The sequence below is a fragment of the Bos javanicus genome, chromosome 7 (genome assembly GCF_032452875.1).
Source record: "Bos javanicus breed banteng chromosome 7, ARS-OSU_banteng_1.0, whole genome shotgun sequence".
Taxonomy (NCBI): Eukaryota; Metazoa; Chordata; class Mammalia; order Artiodactyla; family Bovidae; genus Bos; species Bos javanicus.
The window spans coordinates 61,907,629-61,932,928 of record NC_083874.1 but is presented as its reverse complement, the minus strand read 5'-3'; the positions used below and the strand labels follow the sequence as shown (position 1 = coordinate 61,932,928).

Here is a 25,300-nt window from a genome sequence, read left to right as displayed (position 1 = left end):
CACAGGGCTGTGCAGGCCAAGGCAAAGAGACAATGTTTATTCCAAACCTAGTGGGAAGCAGAGGAGCCTGTGATGAGTGTGGGCTCTAAGACAGTCTCTCGTGTTGCTCTGGATCGGAGAAGCAGAAAGAACAGTCAGAAGGCTGTAGCCGCTGTGCAGGTGAGCGACAGTGGTGTCTGGAGTAGGACACCACAGGTGAGGATGGAGAGATGTGTGCAGATTCCATCTCACCATGTCATGAGTCAGCACAAAGAATTGAGAAAATACAACCTGGGTCTTGCACGGCCAGCGTGGAGACTGGGTTTGGGGATTTGTAACAAATATCTGAGTATTGTAGGGGCAGCGGGGACCTCTATCCTGGTTCCCCGGGATGTCCTGGGGGTGGGACCAGAGCTTGTGTTCCTTCCTGGCAGCCTACGAGCGAGACCTGGAGGCTGACATCACTGGGGACACCTCTGGCCACTTCCGGAAGATGCTCGTGGTCCTGCTGCAGGTTGGTCTACCTTGGGGCCCTCCCCGAGCTCTCCCCCAGGGTGCAGAGGGCTCGGAACGCCTTGTCCCTGTTCCCCTAGACAGTGTGGCTCGTGAGAGGCTCCTTGGTGGCTCCTCAGGTGTAAAATCCTCCTCGTGTTTTCTGGCCACCTCTCCCCCTCTCCCCATCTTATCCTCAAACTTGAGATGGTCTCTTTGGCTTGCCTGAGTGTAGAAGCTGAGCGTCCAGGGTCTGTTCTGTCCCCCGTGGTTTGCACAGGCAGGTGACCTGCATTTCTTTTCACACACCCTGTCGCTCTTGTGCTTCTCTGTCCTGCTTTTTCTCTCCACAAGTGTCCCCTCCTCTATGCCCCAGCCTCTCTTGCCATGGCTTTCCCAGCAGGGGCGCCAGCAGGGCCGTGGCCTCTCTGAGCCCCCTGAGTGGCATGCCCCACAGAACAGCCCTGCTGCTCCCTCCCACCAAGGATGTCATAACAACATAAAAAAGAACATGAAGAGGCTGCACAGTGGTGTCACAGCTGAATTCTACCTGCTCAAGCTCTGCTTTTTCCTTTGTTCATTTTCCTTCGTGTGTGTTTTTTTTTACACTTTGAGTTACTTGCTAACTTCTAAAACTAGAGAGATTTTGCTCCAAAATCATATCTCTGGATTCTTTTGAATAATCGAAAAGTGCTGGGAACAGCAGGCCTGCTTCTTCTCAGGACTGCGCTGTTTGGTCCATACTCCAAACGATGAGGGGAGAATCCGGTGGCAGGGGCCCTGTGATTCCCTGCAAAATAGCTGCTGTGGTCCTCTGTGTGTGTGCCGCACCCTGCAGCTTGTAGGAATTTTGTTCCCCAACCAAGGACTGAGCCCTGGCCTGAAGCAGTGAGAATCCGGTGGCAGGGGCCCTGTGATTCCCTGCAAAATAGCTGCTGTGGTCCTCTGTGTGTGTGCCGCACCCTGCAGCTTGTAGGAATTTTGTTCCCCAACCAAGGACTGAGCCCTGGCCTGAAGCAGTGAGAATGCAGAGTCCTAACCACCAAACCACCAGGGAATTCCCAGGTGCTGCGGTCTTGTTCTGGAGGCAGCTGTCAGTCTCTTCCCCTGGACACCCCAGGCCACCACGGTTTTCCTAGTCCTCCCTGTCTCCACCACTGGCATCCAGGCTTTCTCCCGGCTCTGGTATTTGAACCAGTGTCCCTTGTTTTTCTTCCCAGGGTACCAGGGAGGAGGATGACGTAGTGAGCGAGGACTTGGTGCAGCAGGACGTCCAGGTAAATAAGCACCAGTGGAGATTGCTGGGCACAGCCAGGCAGCCCGAGAAGGGGGAGGGGTGGAGGCAAAGTAATTTGCACCAGATACCAGAAATAACTGACTTACAGCCATCGTTGTACAGCGCTTCACTGAAGGGTTGAAGTTACCTTTCAAAGGTACATAGCATATGTAAAGCTGGTGAGATGTATTTTGGAGCTTTCATTATTTGTTCATTTTTCATTCAGTTAATTAATATTTATTGAACACTTACTATATGCCAATCATTCTGAATGCCAAGCATTGGGGAATCACAAGTGAGCAAAGTCAAACAGTACTGGGGATCAGATATATGTCAATCACACAGTCACATTCTCTGTGGGTACACCATATATTCTAGGTGTTTTGAGCTCCCACTATATGCCAGTAATACTGTAGGTAGATACAGAGAATGTAGAACATAATTCCTATTCTTGAGGAATCAATGCTGTAGTGGGAAGCCAGGCATATAAATATTATGTATTATAATATACAGTGAATCAAAGCTATAAGGACACAAAAGTCTAGAAAAGGGAGTGAGGGAAAGAGAACTCCGCCTGGGGACATCAGGAAGTGCTTTGAAAACAAATTGGATGTTTAATCTGGGCCCTGAAGGTTGAATAGGAGTTTCCCCAGAAAGAAAGGAAAGACGCTAAGAGGTGTATGCATTTACTAGCTTGTTCAAGGGTCTGGCAGTGGTTCTGAGTGGCTTGGCTGGTAAGTTGTTTCCTGGGGTTTCTTCTCTTAATTAAGTCCCACTTCTTCCCCTCCAGGACCTGTATGAGGCAGGGGAACTGAAATGGGGAACAGATGAAGCCCAGTTCATTTACATTTTGGGAAATCGCAGCAAGCAGCATCTCCGGTTGGGTGAGCTCCAGAGAAGACCTGCAGCTGTCCCCTGGGGGTTGTGCCAAGCTTTCCTTTCTCATTTCCTTTTCTGCTAAGGAGCATGATAGTGCTTCACCCACAACCCAAACACTAGTCCTGATTTTAACACGTGGCTTCTGTGGTCCCTTATGAGAGGTCTTAACAGGGTGTTCAGCCCCTCCGCCTCAGTACAGTCCCTGTCTTCATGTTGGAGCAGGACGTGTACACAGTCCCTCACAGCAGACACAGTGAGGCTGCGTGGTGGCTGGTGACATGCACGACCTTCCCGCCACCTCCCTAAGTGCCAGCCCTGCCTTCACGGTGGCGCTGTGGTCCTGGCCACTGCATCTCCCCTCCCGAAGTCCCTGATGCTTCCAATGTTATGAGCGTGGCTTTGACACCCTGTCTCTCTGTCTGACTCAGTATTTGATGAGTATCTGAAGACCACGGGGAAGCCGATTGAAGCCAGCATCCGAGGGGAGCTGTCCGGGGACTTTGAGAAGCTGATGCTGGCTGTGGGTATGTCCTAGGTTTCATTTCTAGGGCCTTTGAGGGATTCAGGGACTCTGGCCTGAATGGGGACATGGGGATTGTACGGTATGGAGATGGGAAGGAGAAAACCAGACAGGTGGTAAATTCTAAAGGTCTAGCTAGGGCCGTGTGGCCGAGGCCTGGGGGCTGTGGGTCAAGCCTTGGACACTGCTGCCTCCCACTCCCTCCTCCCATGTTTGTGATGGGGCCGAAAAGCACATGGGGTCAGGGGTCAGGCAGTCATGATCAGGAAAGCGGGTTTTGCGGAGCATCTGCTTGTGGGCCTGGTGCTCCACTGAGGGTTTACTCTTTACAAATGACCCAGGAGTGGACACTGTCATCGTCTCCATTTCACGGATGAGAAAACCGCAGCTCACAGAGGCTGTATCTCTTGCCAAGGGGTGGTTTTGTAATGAATTGGGGTACTCTGGGCCCACTGTGGGGGAAGCCAGGAGCTGACTAGTCAATGGTGGAGTCAAGATTCAAAACTCAGGCTTCTTCTCAGTCTGCTGTTGACTTGGAGAAAGTCACTTATGCTCAGTGGGCCTCAGTTTCCTCATCTGGTAAATGGGGGTGGGGAGTAACCGCCTGACCCAGAGGCTGTGGGCACATCCTGACACCGCATTCCCAGGGCATTCTGAGACTCTGGGCCAGGAACATGGGGCTAAGAATGGAAAGGAGAGCTCTATGGTACGGAGGTGGGAAGGAGAAAACCAGAATGTCAGTTTGCCAGCCAGACGTTCCAAGAGTCACTGTGTCTGAGCCTGGGGTAGGTTGCATGAGTGTGTTTCTTGGGAACGAGCTAAGGCCCAGCACTCATCCTCTTGCCCAGAGCTGTCCCCCACCAGCCCTATCTCAGGTAATCAGGTTGTGGCCCCACTCGGCAGCAAGATCCAGAGGCTGGGCCAGTAATGTTCTATCATAGCAGACTCTAAAGAACCACCTTGCCTAGCCCCACCTCAGGTCCTCCCCACCCAGCCCAGTTCCTTCAAACACCAAAGGACCAGAAAGGTGAAGGGGGTCTTTGCACTCCCGACATTACAGCAGGCCCATGTTCTGATTTCTCTGTCCCCTGGGATAAAAGTGGTGGGCCTGGGGTCCTCAGGGATTTCAGACGATCAGGAAGCAGGATTCTTCTCAGATTTGAACTTGGTGGCTCCCAAGGAATGGAAATAAAGAAGGGGTCAGACCGCCCCATCACCCTTCCAAGGCAGCCAAAATAACTACCTCTTCCTTCCTCTTCTCAGTGAAGTGTATCCGGAGCACCGCAGAGTATTTTGCTGAGAGGCTATTCAAGGCCATGAAGGTGCGTGGTGAGGTTGATGCGCCCGAGGTTGGGGAGAGGGGCTCTTTGCACCCCCAAAAGATTGTCAGGACTCTGGCAAATCCTTGGGAGTCCATTGGCCAAAGAGAGCATTCAAGGCATTGGCCATAAAACCAAGTGATGGCACTTGGTCCCAGGTCATACACCTTCCCACCCAGATACCTACCCTGTTCTCATGATTGTTCAGGGGGTGCATCATGCCCCCAGTCCAGCCAGCCAACTGGGTTGGAAGCCCATGCTTTATTTCTAAACGCTAATTAACTAGAATGTTTATATATAATGTATATAGGAAGTGAAAGACATTTTGGCATTGCCTGCCAAGACTTGTGATGTTCATCCCAGGGACTCAGGGATTCTGCTCCTGGCGAGTACTGAGAACAGATTTTCCCAGGACTTTACACACACAACACAGAAGGTGGTAATATCTTCATAGTGCACCAGGGTGAATGAACACGGTCATTTGTTGTCAGAGGCCACAGGCCCAAAGTTCCTGCAAGTGGCCCATTCTCTGTCTTCCAGCGCCAGACTGGACCCAGCTGGGTCCAGAGACCAGCATTTTTATGATGTGTTCATAAAAACATTCGTAGCAGTATGGTCCATGTCATGAAAAAACTAGAAACAGCCCAATGCCTGTCAGGAGTAGATGGACAAATAATGCATAGTGGTGTATTTACAGAGCTCCAAAATGTGCAAATCTAAACCATACCTTGCTTAGAGTTATGAGGAAGTCAAAGATGGAAATGACACGAGGTGGGGGAAGAAGACGCCAAAAGCAGGAGGGACATCAGGGAGCTTCAGAGGGAATGACAATGTCTGGCTTCTTTCCTTCTTAATTTTAATGTTTTATTACAAACGTTGTATTTTCAGTTGAGCAGGGGACTCTTGGCAGTCTAGCCTCCTCTCAATTCCCCACCCCCCAAACCCACTCGTCTTGCAGGGCCTGGGGACTCGGGACAACACCCTGATCCGCATCATGGTCTCCCGCAGTGAGCTGGACATGCTCGACATCCGGGAGATATTCCGGACCAAGTACGAGAAGTCCCTGTACAGTATGATCAAGGTGAGGTGCTCATGGAGCTCCAGAGAGGGCTGGGATGCTCTCCCAGGAGAAAAGGTGTCATCCTAGAAAGCTGGAGTCTGGTGGGAATTGCAGGAGCCCTGCCTGTGCCACTTCAGGGAGTTGAAGGCGACTACGGAGAAGCAAGTGTCACCTGACAGGCAAGGTGCTTCTAAGACACGAGGCACCTCTTCAGAGGAAGGCAGGACTGGGTCGTGATGGGGGCAAGGCTGAATCTGGGATGAAGGCTCCTCACTAGGGCGGTGAGAGGCCAGCCTCCTAGAGGCAGCGCGAGGCAGGAGGCCAGAGGAGGCTTCACTGGGGACTCGCAGGCCCTGGGCCAGGGGATGGCTCTGGGCTGGCCAGCGCATGAGACTCGCTCCAGAGACAGATGTAAAGCTGGATGGTTTCTCCTTGTTCTGGGTGAGTGGGATAAAGCTTTCGGAGTTCAAGCTGTGCTCCCTAAAGTATGTTTCTAAAGAATTATATAGGCATTGTGTGCAAAAATAGCTCATGGGAAACGTCTGGGAAAAGCTAGAATAAGCAAAATAAGTCTGCTTCTTTACCAAGAACTTCTCACAGCCTTCACTGTAGTTTGTTCACTGTGAGGCCCCAAGAGGGATGTAGACTATGCCGTGTCTATCAGACGTACATTTGTTTGGTTTTGGCATTTCCCAGTGTTTTTGCTCAGTCCATTTTATGGACTATATCACATAGGAGGGCTGGGCTAGGGTTATCTGGTGGCAGGGGTGTGCTGGGGCCAGCTCACACTGGCTTGGGAAGCATCGCTTCTTCTTTTTCTAATTTTTAAAAACATGTATTTATTTGGCTGCACCAGGTCTGGCTGCAGCACTCCAGGTCTTTGCTGTGGTGTGTGGGATCTTTAGTTGAGGCGTGAAGGATCTAGTTCCCTGACCAGGGATAGAACCCAGGCCCCCTGCATTGGAAGTGCAGAGTCTTAGCCACTGGACTACCAATGAAGTCCCAAAAGCATCTTTTCTTAATTCCACGTGTAGCGAAGTCATACTGGTAGCTTGGAATTGTCCATTAGAGGAAATTAGCAAACACTACAAATCAGGACTTTTTCTCTTTTTCCCAAAAAGCCAGTTGGTAAGTGCTTACCATCTCACCGCTATTTGGTCTCAGTCACCTCCAGACAGGCTGAGAGTGAGGGCTGCTGTAAATACATGGTCAGCCTGCCCCTGTTTGGGGCTATGCAGGACCTCCCCTTCTTGTCTGAGAGGATCCCAGGGCTGGGTGAGAGGTGACCTTTCCCTCTGTCTTTCTCCCCAGAACGATACCTCTGGCGAATACAAGAAGACTCTGCTGAAGCTGTGTGGGGGAGATGATGAGTAAGTGGCCTCCTGGCCCCAGGCTGGAGGGCGTGGCCTCGGGTGTGGCTGGTCAGGATTCTCTTGGCCTCTTCGTGATGGATGGATGGATAGATGGATGGATTAGATGGACTTGGGAATTCCTTGAAGGTCAGAACACCGTACAGGTGAAAGTCTGAGCGTCCATGTACGCGCAAATGAGTGTGGTCTCCCATACATGGAGATGTCTGCTTGTGTGAACTTGGAAAGCAGTCTAGGGATGTGCATCAGCAATCACAATATGAGGGTCTAGGCCCTGCTACTAACTTCTCAGGTGCTTCTCTGGTTCATCATCTGTTAAATGGAAAAAGTACAGATGCCTGCCCTGGCTGCTCGTTTATTCAGCATCTATGCATTAAGCACTCCACGTGCAGGCCTTGAGGGGAAGCACTGATGAAGCCTCTGGCCTAGAAAAGCACACAGACCTGGGCGTGTGTCCATGGTGGGGAAGTGTACGTGTCTATGTGCACTCTCCAGGTTGGGGGTGGGGAGGCTCCTGGAGATAATGAGGCTGAGATCCAAGGAGAAAGGTGATGGGGTGAAGACAGGGCCTGGAGGGAGAGTGTTAGGGGTGGAGAGAGAGCCTGGAGATGAGAAGGTGCCACCTGGCTCATTTATGTAGCTGAGGTCACACTTTTGTATCGCGCTGGGAAGATATGAGGCTGAGAGGTGGGCAGGGCCTGGGACTTCTTCCTGGCACATGAATCTCCCCTAAGGAGAGCAGAGAACCAGCCACTGGATGAGGATTAAACTGGAGCATAACTTAAACAGATTTGGGTTGCTGGGAAGGGATCTACAGGTACTCTGATTTCCCTTATCCGGAACTTCTAAGGATCCAGTTAAACAGGGAATACGAGAGCCTTCTGTTTACCTTTGGTAGGTGCCTTAGGAGCTGGTTCAATTCAGCAGATGTTTACCTGGCAGCTGGTAAACCAAGGTGCTTGGCAGAAGGAGAGGTAGAGATGACATGGCTCGAAGCTGGTCATGGACATGTTTGAGAGGGGAGACTTATATGGGAAAGGGGAGGATGAGGGATTCGAGAAATCTCCTGCCTGGGAGTGGGGGCCAGGAAGGCTGCTGGTCAGAGCTAGCACCGTCGGGAGTCGAAACAGGGTAGAAGGTTCTCAGAGGTGAAGGGAGGGCTCTGGTGAGTGGGTGGGGCCCAGGCTGGAGAGGGGGTAAAGTCAGATGGGTTTACTTGAAGTGTGTGTGTGTGTGTGTGTGTTGTATGTGTGAAGTGTGCCCACGATGACCTTCCCTCCTGTCCTCTCCCTAACACCCTCCATTCCAGTGCTGCTGGCCAGTTCTTCCCGGAGGCAGCGCAGGTGGCCTATCAGATGTGGGAACTTAGTGCAGTGGCCCGAGTAGAGGTCAGACCCTCCCCACCTCCTGCTTGACCTCTTGACCACAGCTTCCACTCTTCTGCTCGCACCTTCCTGCTGCTCTGGTTGGCACCCAGCTGCCCCCTGGTGGCCAACCAGAGACACTGAGTCTCACGTCTTGAAGCTTCCTGTTCTCTGCAGAGTGATGGATTGGTGGGTGGGCACTCTGGTGTTGGCATCTGATTCCTGCATTCACCTCTAACATGCTGGGGAGCCTTCTGGCCCACTAACTACGTACAGATCTTGCTGATGGAGACTTGGTTGGTTCTTTGGAGGGGCCTATTCCATCCTGGGTCCAATAGTTGGGTTTTGGAGGCATGGAAGCTGAGAACAGATGGGCATCCCGGGGTGTACTAGAGGATTCTTGGTTGTCCTGAGCATCCTCAGACCCAGGGTCTACACAGGGCAAAAATAAAAAAGTTTCACAGAAGTCCTCAGGGCAAACCAGCCCTGAGGTAGCACTTGGCCCCTACAAAAATATTTGGAACCTTGGACTCCATTGCTCACTTGCTAGCTACCTTTGGCGGGCCCCCGCCTCTCTCTATCTCTATCTCCAAAAAGAGGCTGTTGGACATGGCGGTCCGGGTGCCCTCCGAGGGCTCCTGTGCACGGATGCTCTAGGACAGTGTTTCGCCAAGTTGTGAGGCAAGAGCTGTCATTGAAGATGATCTTAAGTCATATGAGAAATGAATTGTGTTTTTTTGTTGGGGAGAGACCTGCTTGGCATTAAATAACACTGACCCTCATGCAGTGTGAAAGCTGCTCCACTTTGGTTTAACCAATATTTAAATCAGTAATCAATTATTGTTAATGTCAAGGAGGAATTCTCAGTTTGGTGCCACAGTCGCTAATGTTCCCTTTTCATGACGAGCTGAGAGAGCTAGCTTCAAGTTCAGAGCTCTTGGCGAGCCATGGTATCTTGTTAAATTTGGTGATATTTGAAAGCATATATTTTTGTTTTTATGGCATTTATTTTTGTGGATTATCTGATTATGACACATGACACCAACTTTCTATTCATAATAGTGATATAAAATTGTTTTCATTCATTAACTCACTGAGCAGATATTTTTTGAGTGCTTACCCCTGTGTCAGGTACTTGCGTTATATCAAAGAACGAAATGGACCAAAACCCTTGCCCTTTAGGAGTATTCAGTGCACTTCAAAATGAATGCATTTAAGTAAAACAGAAAAGTAGCTGAATTAAGTTAAAATATTAAGAAATAGCATAGGGCATGCACAGATACAGAAAACATTGGGAAAATCATTTGGGGGTGACTGAAATCTGGGCGCTCTGTTCCAGTATTTCAGAACATTTCAGTTACCTTTTCAGGGAGAGCGTTGCTCTATGAAATGAGAGGACCCTGGGAGCAGGGCTGGGTTGTGAGAGCCTGGTTTCCAGTGGGGCGGGGCCAGAGCTGGCTCTTGGGGCAGGAGCCTGGCCCCTCTGCCCTTGACAGCACTTGCCCGGCTCCCAGGCCTGGGTCTGTCTCTCTCCTCCTCCCTGTCTCAGCTCTAGGGCAGGAGTCTGTCTGCTGTGCCTTCACCCCCGCCTTTTCCCCCAAGCTGCTTGGTTTGGGGCTCTTGGGGAAAGCCTCCCCTCGCTCGCATGCTCCTCTCCTGGCCTGGCCCCTGGGGGGCCTCCAGACACCTGCTGACTCACTTTCTGCCTCTTGTAGCTGAAAGGAACCGTGCGCCCAGCTGGTGACTTCAACCCTGATGCAGACGCCAAAGCCTTGCGGAAAGCCATGAAGGGGCTTGGTAAGGGGCACCTGAAAAGGGTCGGGTAGCCTCTGGGGCATTGGAGGGTAGTGGGTCTGCAATGGGATCGGCAGGGGCAAGAGCTGAGGCTTCAGACTGGAGTCTGCAGGGTGATGAGGACTTTATTTGCCTTGAGTCTCCAGCCCCCTGGAACCTCCAGCTCCCTTAAGTATAGAGAGGAGGGTAGTGAGGGGCTTTCTCAGGAACCTTCCCAGAGACCAAAGTGCTCCCAGGTCCTGGTATAGAAGTGCTAGGTGATGAGGTGGGGTTTTTGCTCTGGCTTTATTGCTAACTCACCGTGTGACTTTGAGCAAGTCCCATAACCCATCTAGGGGTCTCAGTATCCCAGGACTAGAACTCAGAGGCCCTGACCCTCAACCCAGGGCTCTCTTTTATCTTGATCAGTGACCCAGTAGAAAAGTGCAGAAGGAATCCAGGGGAAGTTAGTGATTGGGCCAGAAGCAAGGCTCCTGCAGGGGCATAAAGCTGGCGAGCCTGGCCTCTCCCCCAGCAAAGACGCTGGGGCCCATCGCTGGGGGAGGTGGGGACCACGGCCTTGCTCTGATCTGTGGCTTTGGGGTCTCAGGAACTGACGAGGACACCATCATCGACATCATCGCCCACCGCAGCAATGCCCAGCGGCAGCAGATCCGCCAGACCTTCAAGTCTCACTTTGGCCGGGTAAGGGCCTCAGCCTAGACCCTGGGCCCTGCGTCCACACTCCTCCTCTGACGGAGCCTGGCGTGGATACACGCCTCTCCTTCCCACTACACCCCGCGTTCCCTGTGATCAGCAGTGTGCTTGTGACTGGCTCCCCTTAGGGCTGCGATCAGGGATGTGAGCTGTGTTAGTGGCATCTGGCTTTGGCTGACTAGTTTCTCCCAGGATGGAAATGGTACCACCCCCTTTGCTTCCCTGTCTCCTGCCTCCAGGGAGAGTGGCAGGTCCCCCGCTTGCATGGTGTCTTCTCCACCCTCTTTGTGGTGGTGGTGGTGGTGGTGGTGGTTTTGAACCCAACATCAGCCAAAGCAGACACAGATGCCCACTATTCCTAAATCTCGTGGAGCCCGCCTCCTCCTTCCGTGTCTCCTACCTGTCCCAAGTCACGTGTGGGCCAATGCTGATGTTGACATGACCTTGGCTCTGCCCTCTGCAGGACTTGATGGCTGACCTGAAGTCTGAGCTCTCCGGAGACCTGGCAAGGCTCATTCTGGGGCTCATGATGCCACCGGCCCATTATGATGCCAAGCAGTTGAAGAAAGCCATGGAGGTAAAGTGTGGGCACCAAAGGGATGGGGTCCAGTCTGTGTGGGTGCTGAGGGGACACAGGCACTCCTCCTGAGCCCAGGTGGGGCGGGTGTAACTCCTTGGTGGAGCCCCTCCCACACCTGTCCTGGGCTCAGTGTCTTGGCTAGTAGTTCCTTGTCTTGTCACCCCACAAGGTAAGGCTTTGCTTTTGTGCCCATTTTATGGATGAGGACGCTAAGGCTCAGAGCGTAAGTTACTTGGTCACAGAGTCAAAGCACTACAAAGTAGCAGAGCTGGAATTCAGATCGAGTCTGTCTGTCTCCAGAGCCTGATATGACAACCGCGTGAATCAGTCCACTAGAGTTTCAGGCTCCTTGAAGATAAAGAGAAGAACAGACTTTCCCTGGGCAAAGCCAATTAAGATTATTGTCTTGAAAATTCCTGGACAGAAAAGTGGATGACTTAAAACACAAAATGAGAAGGATTGGGCTGCACCGTGGATCTTAGGACACTCCGAGGATCAGGCTGTCCTCAGCACACATCAGCTTTTATTTTCATTATTTCTTAACTTTTTGGCCACACCGCATGAGCACATAGGATCTTAGTTTCCCAACCAGGGATCGAACCCACGCCCTTTGTCTTGGAAGTGTGGAGTCTTAATTCAACAGCCAGGGAAGTCCCCACACCAACTTTTAATAGACCGATGAAGATACCCTTCAAGTCAGAGGACTCAGGGACGCTTGACCCCTGGGCAGTAACCTCCCAAGACAGAGACTTGTCTTATTTTTATAGAATTGCCCCAGCAGCTGACACGGTGACTGGCACATAATCAGTGTTTAGCAGACACTTGAACTCATCGGTCAGTCAGCCTGTCTTACCTGCTTCCTCCTCTCCCCCGAAGTGAGGACCTTAGCATAATGGGCTCCCCAGCTGCCTCAGCTGTCACCCATCCTCATGTGTCGCCCATCCCATCCAGTTCCTTAAAGCACAGAACATCTTTTTTCCTTCTGACAAATATGTGTTTACCGTGAAACCTTGAGAAAATATAGCAGAGCAAAAAAGAATGTTGAAATCATCTGTGATTCCCTCACCCACCCAGAGACCACGGTCACTGTTACACTGTGGTGCGTGTCCTCTGTCCTTTTTATGTATTTATATATAAATATTTATATTGAGATATGCACATAAAAGCGTTTTTATACACACACCCCCGTATACGCTATATTCTTTGCTTTTAAAATGTTTTGGTCCAAAGCAATTCTCATGGGAGGTTCTGGAAATCTTTACAAGCTGGTGGAGTCCTTTGATTGTGCCAAGGGCTGGTCAAGGGGTAAAGAGGACATGAGGGAGGCTTGGTCTGGGTGTTGACCTGCAGTGTCCTGGAACAGGAGTCTCCTTGACCTGGGCCCCTTGGGCCTCTCCACAGGCGTCAGGGCTGTGCTTCAGATCCTCTTTGCCTTGACCCTCTAGGGAGCTGGCACAGATGAAAAGGCTCTCATCGAGATCCTGGCCACTCGGACCAACGCCGAAATCCAGGCCATCAATAAGGCCTACAAGGAGGGTGAGTGCAGGAGACCTGTGGCCCGGTGCTGTAGGGAGGCCTTGGGGAAGAACCAGGCCCCCCGGCTCCTGACCTCACCCTGTAGCCCTGCCCCGCCTGCCCACCTCAGGCCACAAGGCTGTGATAAGCCCCCTGGGTGCGCCCAGCCCTGTGTCTGGGGAAGGTGCCCCGGAGAGAGTCCCAGCAGGACAAAGGCCTGGAGGTAGAGGAGGGTTTTGACTGGGAGTGGGAGAGAGAGCACCCAGGCCCCTGGAGAGGGGAGAGCAGCTTCACGGGTGTGTGGCCTGTGCACTCACGCAGGGCCCCATGTTCAGAAGGCCCTGTGTCTGTTTGCATGCTTAACTATCACCATCTTGCAATTCTTCATAACTTTTCAATAAGTGCTTCCGTATTAGTCTGAAGAACCTTGAGTATCAGTCAAAAATGTTTAAGGTTTTTGTCTTCTAAGCAGCTTTAAAATGGTAGAGTCTTTGAGCAGGGCAGTGACGTGATCAGAGCTGTGCTTTTGGGTTCAGCCACTGCCATGCAGGAGAGAGTGAAGACAGGGAGGCTGTTGTCTGGGAGAGGGGAGATGCACTGAGCGCTCAGCAGGGACGGGCAGAATGAGGTGATGGACCCATGGCAAATCAACAGCAGGGTGGCTGGTGGCCCCCAGGAGCCAGCGACAAACTCCTTCATCCCCACCACCCTGCCAGCACGGCTCTGGCTTAAATCTGTGCTTCCTGGACCCCTCCCCCACTCTTGGCCAGCAGCCATTCACACCTCCTTTTCCTGTCTCAGACTATCACAAGTCCCTGGAGGATGCTCTGAGCTCAGACACGTCCGGCCACTTCAAGAGGATCCTCATCTCTCTGGCCACGGTGGGTGAATTCACGGCTCCAGGCCTGCTTGGCCCTCTGGGGCCCTAGGTGGGGAAAGGGTTGCTACGAGAGGCAGGGGGTTCACTCCTGATGAAAAGAGGATGTCTTCCCCTGCTGCCTCCTAAGATTCTTACCACTGAGGCAGTTGCTACTTGGGCAACGCCTTCTCCATTGTTCACTTTTCAAAGCTGACTTAGTGCCCCCTTCTCCAGGCAGCCCTCCCTGATTGCTCTTAGCCTGGCTTGTTGGGCCCCCAGCTGACAGGACAGAGCCATTGTGGGTGACCTTTCCCTGTGTCATCATCCAAGAGCTTCTGTTACCAAGGACCTACCGTATAGCTCAGGGAACTCTACTTGGTGTTCTGTGGTGACCTAAATGGGAAGGAAATCCAAAAAAAAGGGATACATGTGTACGTAGAGTTGATTCACTTTGCTGTACAGTAGAAACTAAGCAACTATGCTCCAATAAAAATTAAAGTAAATAAATACGGGGAGGGGTGAGGAACAGCTGTTATCATCTCTTGAATTCTCGAAACCCGGGTACCACACCCTGAGGCACAGTTATGGCAAGCTCACCATGTGCGAGTCAGGCCTTGGTCTAAGTACCTTCCCAGTGATCATGTTCATGTTCAAGACTGCCACCCTGGGGAGGCAGGATCGCTGTCCCCATGTTACAGATGCGGGCGGGGAGAGCGTTCAGAGAGGTGAGTGGCTGAGTACTGCCCTCTGGCTGCTAAGGGATGGAGAGAGCGGATGTTTGGAGGCTGAACTTTCTCTCTGGTCCTGCTGCAGGGGAACCGTGAAGAGGGAGGAGAAGATAGGGAACGGGCCCGGGAAGATGCCCAGGTGAGACACCCCATCCCACCACCCCCTTCCCCCTGCCCAGTGACTCCAGCTGGCTTTTGTCCATGCCAGCCCTGGCTGTCTGGGAGTGAGGAGGGTGCCTGGCAGGGCAGGGCTGGTGTGACCAGTTGACACTGAGACTTTTGGCCCCTTGCAACTCTCCACTCTTAGAAGTGAGACTGTGACAGTTTCCACAACTTTCAGAGAGATACTTGGGAGGGTGGTGCTAATTCTACTGATATTTCCTGTGTGAAGAATAGGACTCGAGCCCTAGATCTTCAGATCTGGAAGGGACTTAAGGAGTGTCTCAGAGTCAGACTCCTTATAATATAACTGGAAGATGGAGGCCCAGAGAAGGTGAATGACCCCTGAAACTCACACAGCAAATCAGTGGCCCAGGTGGAGTTGGGCCACTGATTGAGCAGGTCTTGGAGCTTACTGGGAAAGGGGCTTGAGTGCTAAAGGTCTCGGGTCATTATTTTTGAAATGGGATCCAGGTCGAAGGGAATGTCTTGGGAGCCCTCGAAAGGGAGTTCATCGAGGTCAACCCAGGTCTTCTGCATTGCAAGCAAATTCTTTACCACCTGAGCCACCAGGGAAGCCCTTCCTCCTTAAAACTCACCCCAAATCCATCCTCTATCCCAAAATTCATCCTCCAGGGAATTCCGCTCGGTGTTTGGGTCTCCCTGGGAAGCTGTGCTTCTAGTTGCTGCCAGCAGGGGGCAATAGTGGGCCTTGCTGGCAGCCCCTTTTCCGGAGAAAAGCCGGGAGAGAGAACCTGGGTGGAGTCAACTGAGGGAGCCGGAGCCAGGCCCTGTCCAGCTCAGCTGCTTCTCCAGATTCACAGATGCCGGACCCTGATCTTAGTGTGGACTCAGTGTCTGACAGCTAGGAACACTGGTTTCTCAAGTAATACATATTCTTTTTTAGAAACTTTAGAAAATACCAAAAACAAAACCCTATATAACCTGCTACTAGTAATAACTATTGTTAATGGGGTATATCATTCTAGTTGTCTTTATGTATTTATAGAAATAGATTCCTGGTTTATAACAGTTAAAAATGAATATTTTGTGAATATGGTTACTTTTTTTTTTAATTTTATTTTTTGGCTGCACCACACAGCATGTGGGACCTTAGTTCCTCAACCAGGGATCAGACCTGTGCCCTGTGCAGTAGAAGTTCAGAATCTTAGCCACTGGACTGTCAGGGCAATCCCATATATCATTTTTAAAAAATCAACAGCATCATTTAATGGCTAAATACTATTCCATCTTAAGAATCTGCCGAACTATTTAACCAGCCCATTCCCTAGTAACCAACTCTCATCATCTTTATTATTTTTTTTTTCCTTAGAATAGATTTCTAGAGGTGAGTTGGGAATACTAGAGGAAAATGTACACAGAAATTGAAGGCATTTGATATGCAGAGCCAAGGTTCCCCAGAAAAATAATGACATTAACGCTTGATGGTTTTATACCTCTTCCTTCCCGTGCTCTCGCTCAGGACACTGAGAGCACCCTAGGCTCTGGGAGTCTGGCTCTGTTATGATCAGGTGACATATGTCCGGTGTTTACCTGTTGCCCCACAGTATTGCAGATAGCTTCCTCTTTACTCTTAGTGTTCCCATGTGAGCAATAAATCATGTAAATGATCTCATTATTATAGCCCCAGAGTGAAATAAAGAGTTGTGGCCATTTTTAGATAATTCAGTCTCTGGATTATTTTTTCATACAACAGCTTTATTGAAATATAATTTGCATACCATACTACTGACCCATTTAAAGTACACAGTTAAGTGGTTGTATCTTCACAGACTTGTGCAGTCATCACTGTGGTAATTTTAGAACATTTCATCACCCTAAAAGAAACCCTGTACAAATTGCGTTCCTTTTCATTTCCTCCCAACCCCCAGCCCTGTGTAACCACTAATCTACTGTCTGTTTATATAGATTTGTCTACTTTGGACATTTCATATAAGTGGAATCCTACAATATGTGGCTTTTGTGGCTAGCTTCTTTTACTTTATTATAATATTTTTATATATTTTCATCCATATCATATCATATATCAATACTTCATTCCTTTCCGTTGCCAAATAATATTTCATTTCATGGATATATATATATATATTTTTTTACCTCCATTAGCTAATAGATATTTGGGTTGTTTCTACTTTTCACAATTATGAATATTACTATAAACATGTATGTACAAGTTTTTATGTGCATGAATATTTTCGTTTCCCTTGGTTATATAGGAGTAGCATTGCTGGGTCATGTGATAACTCTCTGTCTACCTTTTGGAGGAATCGCCCAGATTAATTTTGGCATGAAGTAGCCAAGCTAATAAGGAAAAGCTCTTGTGTTGACTATCTGGAAAATTATTATAGTAGCTCACTGTGTTTCTCATATTACAAATATTATGATTTTAAACATGCTTTGAAAAAACAAATACATCTGGGAGTTCTCTGATCTAAAGTGAAGAATCTTTGGTACTTTAGGTTCCTTTTTGTTTAATTTTTTTAAACATCTCCCTCTTTTTAAAATAGCAATCCTAGACTTTTTAGCATAACGTTTGAAAAAACTGTGGTAAAATACATTTAACACATCTTACAATTTACCATCTTAACCTTTTCAAAGTGTGGTTCCTCACTAAGTGCATTCACGCTGTTATGCAGCCATCTCTACCATCCATCCACTGACCTCTTCATCCTACAAAACTAAAAGTCTGTACTCATTAAACAGTAACCTCTCTTCCCCCCGCCCCCACAGGCTCTAGTTCTTTTTATCTCCATGAAATTGACTACTCTAGGTACCTCACATATTTGAAATCATATAGTATTTGTCCTTTTCTAACTAATTTCACTTAGCATAATGTCTTCAAGGTTCAACCAGGTTTGTTTGTTTTTTTAATAGATCTTTTTCTTTAAGAGCTTTTATTTATTTATTTATTTTTGCTGTACTGCTCCACATGGAGGATCTAGTTCCCCAACTAGGGATCAGACCCATGCTCCTTCCAGTAGAAGCGAGGGGTCCTAACCACTGGACTGTCAGGGAAGTCTCAACGAGGTTGTTTTTAATATGGGAAAGTGTAAATAAAAACCGGAAGCAGGGACTTCCCTGGTGGTCCAGTGGCTAAGACTCCATGCTCCCGATGCAGGGAGCCAGGGCTCCATCCTGGTCAAGGAGCTAGATCCCACATGCCGCAACTAAGATACGGTGCAGCCAGATACATTTAAAAAGCAAACAAAACAACAACAGAAAACCCAGAAATATCCCATAATCCTAGTGGCTCTGACAGCTCCTATTTAACTTTTTTCTAAAAAATTAAAATAATGTATTTGCATGTTGAGAAAATATAAACATAAAATTTCAGGAAAAATACAGTGCCAAAGTTCTTCCCCCAGTCCTTCTCTTTAAAGGTAATCACTGTCAATAGTATCTTGACTATCCCTCTAGCACAACTTCCCAGTAAATATGTAAGAGTGGGCACACTTTATCTTTTCTTATCAAGGTAAAAGAAACACTTATATGCACCATAATGTACTTTCTTGCTTAATTTAAATGGAAGCTCTCTCCTTAGCAGTCCTGTAGACCAGTCCCATTCTTTTTGCTAGCTGAGTGGATTTCCATTGCTAGATGAACCATAGCTCAATTAACAAGCAATCTGATAATGGTTTCCAGTTTTTCTCTATTACCAGTGAGCACCCTTGTAGTATATCTCCAAAGATAAAGTTGGCTAGTTTATTTGCAAGAGAAATTCCTAGCAACATAGTTGCTTGATCAAAGGCATGCACATTTTGAATTTTGATAGACATTACAAATTTATGCAACAAAAATGGTTTCTAAAGAGTAAGGCTATTGAGAAGTTTACAAAGAGGATGATTTCAGTCTGCCCAACAGAATAAATCAGTCAGCAGGGTTTTGGGTAAACAGACAAAACAAAACTCCATCCGGGGGGTGCGCAGGACTGACTGTATTTCATTCCCAGGCCCTGCAAGTCACAGCCATTTGCCTAACAAAATAGTGTCCTAACCTCAGAACTTTGTGCTCAGCATGATGCAATGATGGAAGTTCACCCTTGTGAGATGACTGGGGCAGCTGGCATTTTCCCACCCGATTGGCTACATGTCCCCACCCCCCAGGCCTCAGCTTTCCTGTGTCCTGTCTGTAACACGAGAGGGTGGTGACAGGTCTCTGGAGGACCCTTCAACCCCGACGTGGTAAAGGGTGAAGGGAACAGGGCACTTCTCACATTGAACTTCTCGGTGGTAGGCATGAGGGGCAGGGGGTCCTGTCCTGTACCCTCTGGTTATCCCTCCAGTAAGCACATCCATCATTAATTCTCAGACCTGTCCTCGTTTTGAGTCCAACTCAAAGATCAGGGGAAGGTGTCCCCCCAGCCCCTCCCTGCTCCCCATTGCCAATCCAGGCTACCTCACCTGCACCCCAGGGCCCCCTCTCTGAGCCTCCTCTGACTCTCGCCTTCCCCTCTCTCCCTTCTCTCTCCTCCCTGCTCTCAGGTGGCTGCTGAGATCTTGGTGAGTGCCCTGTTCTTCACGTGGATTTTAATGGTCTGAGTCTGGCTGTGCCTCTGGGTGGGGCTGAGTGGGCAGAGTCAGGCACGATTTGGGGGCCTGTCCCCCAGGTTCTCTCTCTCCCCTTCAGGACCTTCAAAAACCCCCACTGCATGAAAAATGGGCTGGGCAAGTGTTTCCCAAACTTCACCACTCAACCACTTGCCAGAATGGTGCTATATACCACCAACTGTGAATAGTGCTTTAAATGGACTCTCATGTTAACCCCAAATGAGTTGTTTTATTTTTTGCTTTCTGGATGCACCATGTGGCCTGTGGGATCCTAGTTCCCTGGCCAGGAATCAAATCCTTGCCCCTTGCAGTGGGAGCACAGAGTCTTGATTGCTGAACCACCAGGGAAGTCCCAAATTGAGTTACTTTAAAGGAAATTTCATATCGATGTAAATAGAACTGACCCAAAGATCACTGTGGAAATAAATATGTGGTGTGTAAACACGTTTGCCTGTTTACCACACTTGGGGAAACACTGGCTAGACCATTTTTCCTTGCACACATGCACAGACACTTCCCCAGAGAGGCTTTCAGAGGGGTTTAAAGATGGAAGAAGAATCTGAGTCTCCATGCCCAGTCCCCGCTTGCCCTTTCCCCGGGCCCAGTCCTGTGTCCCCAAGGCTAAGGTGGGAGTGCTCTGTGCTCAGCTCCTCTGGGTGAGTCCGCATGGTCCCTGGGAGCCGGACAGGGGATGTGGAGACCGAGGAAGGGCCTCCTTGGGTCTTAGCCCAGCTTCTCACCATCCTCGACCCAGGCAGACAGGAAAGTGAAAAACAACCAGGCTTTCTTGTGTCTCCCCTCCCCATTCCTGCCCCCACCTGGGCTCTGCAGGAAATAGCAGACACAACCAGCGGAGACAAGTCTTCCCTGGAGACACGATTCATGATGATCCTCTGCACGCGGAGCTATCCGCACCTCCGGAGAGGTGAGACCCAACTCCCTCCCCTCCCGAGGCAGTGGGAAGATCCCCAACCCTTGACAAGAGGAGCCAGCTGCCCACCCACCCACCCCTCACCCCAGCAAGGGAGTTTGTTGGCTGACGGGGACTCAGGAACCCCAGGGTCTGGTCCTGGCTGTGCTGCTAACAGCATCATTGAGCCTCGGGCCAACTCGCCTCACCTCCTTAGGGAAACACGTGTGATGCCTGGGATAAAGGATGGCAGGTGGCTTTAGCCTCCAAGGCCAACTCTATGGGGTTGGTAGTGGCTGCCCAGAATGCTGTGTTGAGAAGGATTTGAAGGTTCTGTGTCACGGTTCTTTGGTGACATCTGCCAGGAGCAAGGCAGTGAAGGGTGGTGATGACACAGAGACCACGTGCATGTCTTAGAGACACACACAGGCTGCCACATGCGCCGCTGTATGCGGCGACCCTCACATTAGGCGATTGTGAAGGGCCCTGACTACTGAGACAGTGACGATTTTACATGCACGTGCCTGGTACTTTGCAGTAAAATACTTAAGGGGCTTTAGCACAGTGACTAAAAGAATGGACTTGGGAGCTGGACTGGCTTGATTCGAATCTCCCACTTATCAGTCATGTGACCCCGGGCAAGTTACTGAATATCTGTGCCTTTGTTCCCTTACCTATAAATACGGGATTTTAATTCTACCTCACATGACTGTTGTGAGGATGCAAAAGATAATTATTAATGCACCAAAGCGCTTGGTACCTGATAACTTCTTAGTGTTATCATTGTGATTACTTGCGTTAATCTCTATCCCAACTCGGGAGGAAAGGGGGGCCCAGAAGGGGAGAGGGGTTCACCCAAGGTCCTTCGGTGAGCTTGGGGACAGCTGTGAATAGCATGCATCCTCCTTCTACTACCCCAGCCTGAGTTCCTGACACTTGCCTGAAGCTCTGGGGCAGTGTCTGACTTGATACAGGCTTGGCTCAGAGCTCAAGGCAGCCTTGAGGTCAGAATGTCCTTTCCACAACAGCCCTGCCCGGTAGATTTAGGTCTGGGCTGCAGCCATGCCTGCTGCTGCGGGGTGGTGGGGGAAAGGATGATGTCCCCCCAAACCCTGCATCAGAGCTCACCTCCCACCTCGGGGACTTCTCTGGGGGCCAGTCTTCCAGGAGTTCGTCAAGATGACCAACTATGACGTGGAGCACACCATCAAGAAGGAGATGTCTGGGGATGTCCGAGACGTGTTTGTGGCCATTGGTAACTGGCGGGGACCAAGGGCAAGGGCTGGGGAGGGACAGGAAGCGTGTCCAGAGTCCCTGGATGAGCGTGGCCTTTGTAACTTCTTAAACTACTAGTTCTGGGAAATAAGCACTGCCACTTCTTGGGGTCTGTCAGCGTGTGACTGGCGGGGTAACATGAGGACTCGTTCTAGGCGGCAGGGTAGTGTAAGGAAAGAGCTCTCTCTGGGGACATGGCTGGGAGGGTGACGGCTGGGCTGGGTAGGGTGCAGTGTCCTGCAGGTCTAGGGTGTGTATACGCGCGCACACCGTTTCCTCCTCCCAGCACCTGGGCTCTTTGGTTACTCTCTTATTGCATAATATTAGCTCTTGCCTTTGAAAAATCTCTCCCCTTTTGGATCTCAATTCTCCATGTATACAAATGACTGAGTAGATACAAGCAAAGGTCAGGTTTGTTTTTATTAGCGTTAGTGATTAGCAGTATCTTATTTTATGACTACAATACAATGCATTGTATTGATGCACTTTTTTTTTTAATCCTACCTTGAGGTATCAGTGGAACGTTTTCACATAATTGCCATCAATTACAGGATGCCTGTTGATTTTAGGGACTTCAAATGCGAGGAAAAGTTATTTTAGAACATGGGAAGCAGAGGTGTTATTGTCGTGATGTTATTATTTGATTTATAGTGGATCTTTACCTGCTGGGAGCAACGCTTAGGAGACAGAATAGCATAGTAAATCCAGGGTAAGTCCCATCTGTGCCGCTTATTAGCTGTGCAGTTATATCCTTTCACAGGTCATGAGAACCCTGTGCCCCAGTTGTCCTCCTCTGTAAAGTGCGTGTGATGATAGTACCAGATTTAAAGGAGTTAATTATACGACACTTAAAAAACAGCCTCCTGGCACATAAAAGGCACTGGATAAATATTAGCTTCTATTGTTATTTCCTGTCAGGCCCTGTGTGAAGTTAGTTGCACACAGCTTTGTTTGAATGCTCACAAAGTGCTTTTATCTGCCTATTTTACAAAGTGGGATGCTGGGGTTCAGCAAGGTTACGTAGCAGTAGTGGAAGCAGGGCGGGAACCAGAGGCCGTCTGAGCCCAAAGCCCAGACTCGTGTTAATCGCAGAGTAACTGATCTTTGGAGACACGTCTCGACCTTGCTCTGCTCTTGTTGCTCCCGCTTTCCCCTTCTCCCACCTAGAACACGTGTATGTGCAAGTGTGTGCATAGATGTTCCGCTCCACTTCACTCCATCCCATGGCAGGCCCCGGGGTCCTCTGAGGCAGCTGGGCGGGCTTCAGGTTCCGGGGAAGGCTTTCTGGGCTGGTTATAGAGGATGGAAGTTTCTGCCCAGTCTCCTCCTTAGCCACACTGACTGAGCCCCACACTTGCAGTCAGGGCAGTCTCCTTGGAGGAGGTGACAGGACTGGGGATGTAGATTTGGGGAGGTAAAGTAGTGGAGGACAGACAGGAAACTTCTCCTTACCTTGGGGAAACAGAAGTGATGAGAGAGCAAAGGGAGACAGGAGCTTTGATTTTCAGGTCGAGGAGCTTGGGTTTTGTTTAGGAGGTGGTAGGGAACTACATAAGGACCCAGGAAGGTCAGTATATAATGTAGTCTTTCCCAGAGGGTCCTGAACCTGCTGCAGAGGAGGGTATATGCCTATCTCCTGCATGAGTGTGCCCTTGGGATGCACGCTCCAGCCTCTCGGCCCCTGCCCTCCTCATAGAGATACTTTTACATCTAGAGTCATTCTAGTGTTTTGGCTCTGGCATCTGAATCCTCCTCCTTAAGCTACCTGAGACACCCCTCTGATCCCTATGAGCTCTGGGGCCTTGGAATCCAGCAGCTGCTGAGGGCTAGAGACCTACCCACCCTCCCCAGCCTTGGAGGGTGGGAGGTTGTTACATCAGGCAAGCAGTATTTGGGGTGGCGCTAGGTAGGTTGATGCAAACATGTGCAGACTCTGGGGCAACACCCAGCCCCAGGGATTGGCAGTGCCCTGAATTACACTGACAGTCTCTCTTTGGTGTGGTGTTTCTCTCAATCAGGAGTTCTCAAACATTAGGCTGTGCCACAGTGAGGTGGGCAACCAGCCAGGTTTGTGCTAACACCAGGAACGCCCCAGGCAAAGTGGGCTGAGGTACAGATTCAGCACATCCCAGGGGTGGGACACGAGAATGCACATTTCTACCAGGTTCCAGATGATGCAGACAACTTCTAGGAACTAAACTTTGAGAACCTCTGCTTGAAATATTTCTTGAATCTGAGTCTCTAGGGTGGAGCCTAAAACCTGAGTTTTCCTCAAGTTCTTTGATTCTGTTGCACTTAGAAGTCTGAGGCCCTGTACCGTGGCTTCACAAGTGGTTTCTTCCCTTTGAGTCCTCTGCTAGCCTTGATTAGCTACAAGCACCTCAGCAGGAAACGAGATGCAACTGAGTGAGAGCCAGGTCCATGGATGAGACAGAGGAGGAGGTGTCAGGAAGGGGGAGTGAAGGTGTCAGGCCTGGGGGTGAGCCTGGTGTGGCCACGACCTTGGGCACAGGTTGCTGGGATAGGCTATGCTACTTCAGTAGCAGCATCAGCAGCCCATGGTCTGGCCACACCTCCTTTGACCAAGTACCCTGCATCTCTTTCCTCTTCCTACCAGTTCAAAGTGTCAAGAACAAGCCTCTCTTCTTTGCTGACAAACTTTACAAATCCATGAAGGTAAGAAAACTTACTTGTGTGTTCCTTTCCCTTTGAGCACTTCCACTTTGGTGCACAGGTGGGCACCACCCGCCGGGTCAGGAATTGGGTTGCTTCCACCTGGTTGATGTTTCTCAGCCTTTGTCCCAGGTCTGGTTCTAGGATAGTAGTTCTCAACCAGGGGTTACGTTGCCCCCTGGGGAACACTGGACAATGTTTGATGCATTTGGTTGTCACAACTTGGGGAGTGTTGCTTTTTGCATCTGGTGGGTAGAGAGCAGGAATGCTGCTGAACATCCTCCAGTGCTCACACAGCCCCCACAGCAGAGAATGGTCTGGTCCCAGATGCCAAGGTTGACAAGCTTATTCTGGGAACTTGAAAAGGACAGTCTCTGCCCCCTTGGCACTCCCATTCTAGCAAGTGAAACAATGTCTTCTGTGACAAATGATCACAAAAGGAAGCGAGCGCTCAACTCTGGGACTAGCTCTGGCTTCCTGAAAACCCAGGCCACTCAGGCCAGCCTCCCAACCCAACAGTGGAGCCCCAGCTGCTGACAGAGCCTGAACATTCTGTTTAGTGGGAGTGCGCCTGAGACCCCTCTTAGCCTGCTGTCCCCAAACATGACAACCATCTCTTGAGCCCTGGCCATGTGCAGCCCTGACTCCTCAGCTGGTGTTCTGAGCTTCCTGGGGGGCAGAGGTGGGCCTTGGCTGCCCATATATTCCGTGTTCTATGTCTGCTCCTTGGATCCTGTATTAATTTCCCAGGGCTGCTGTCACAAATTGAGTGACAACAATGTATTCTTTCATGATTCTGGAGGCCAGGAGCCCAAAATGAAGGTGTTGACAGGATGGGTTCCTCCTGGAGGCCCTAAGTGAGAAGCTCTCCCATGCCTCTCCCCCAGCTTCCGGTGGTTGTCTGGAACCCTCGTGTTTCCTGGCTTGTGGCTGAGTCCCTCCAGTCTCTGCCTTTATCTGCGTGTATGTCCACGTGTCCTTCATGTAAGGACACCAGTCACTGGATCTCGGGCTCACCCCAATGCAGTATGTCCTCTACTAATTTCATGTGCAAAGACCCTATTTCCAAAGTAGGTCACCTTGTAAAGCTCCAGGTGGACATGAATTCAGGGAGCATTCTATTCAGCTCATATAGGCAATTGTTGCCTCTGTCTGCCCAGTCCTAGGCACAGGGGAGTTGGAGTCAGAAATGTTTATGGAAGACAGAGGCAGGATGTCCCACCCCAGGTTGCAGGGGAAAGGGAGCAGAGCAGAGATGGACACCCATGAGCTCCTACCTGACCT

General features: G+C 50.0%; 1 protein-coding gene across 3 annotated transcripts in view; it reads left to right on the top strand.

Moving 5' to 3' along the window:
• ANXA6 (annexin A6) overlaps positions 1 to 25,300 on the top strand; it is a 47,012-nt gene that overhangs the window by 18,287 nt on the left and 3,425 nt on the right. For 2 of the 3 annotated variants that reach the window (XM_061424061.1, XM_061424063.1), the window contains 18 exons: positions 414 to 493; positions 1,692 to 1,748; positions 2,538 to 2,631; positions 3,055 to 3,150; positions 4,410 to 4,468; positions 5,424 to 5,546; positions 6,837 to 6,895; positions 8,205 to 8,283; positions 9,975 to 10,056; positions 10,643 to 10,737; positions 11,213 to 11,326; positions 12,775 to 12,865; positions 13,646 to 13,725; positions 14,517 to 14,570; positions 19,093 to 19,110; positions 19,990 to 20,083; positions 21,228 to 21,323; positions 23,961 to 24,019. In XM_061424061.1, coding sequence (XP_061280045.1) covers positions 414 to 493; positions 1,692 to 1,748; positions 2,538 to 2,631; positions 3,055 to 3,150; positions 4,410 to 4,468; positions 5,424 to 5,546; positions 6,837 to 6,895; positions 8,205 to 8,283; positions 9,975 to 10,056; positions 10,643 to 10,737; positions 11,213 to 11,326; positions 12,775 to 12,865; positions 13,646 to 13,725; positions 14,517 to 14,570; positions 19,093 to 19,110; positions 19,990 to 20,083; positions 21,228 to 21,323; positions 23,961 to 24,019 — 1,430 coding nt within the window. The remainder of the gene's footprint in view (positions 1 to 413; positions 494 to 1,691; positions 1,749 to 2,537; positions 2,632 to 3,054; positions 3,151 to 4,409; positions 4,469 to 5,423; positions 5,547 to 6,836; positions 6,896 to 8,204; positions 8,284 to 9,974; positions 10,057 to 10,642; positions 10,738 to 11,212; positions 11,327 to 12,774; positions 12,866 to 13,645; positions 13,726 to 14,516; positions 14,571 to 19,092; positions 19,111 to 19,989; positions 20,084 to 21,227; positions 21,324 to 23,960; positions 24,020 to 25,300) is intronic. The other variant, XM_061424062.1, reaches the window with a different exon arrangement.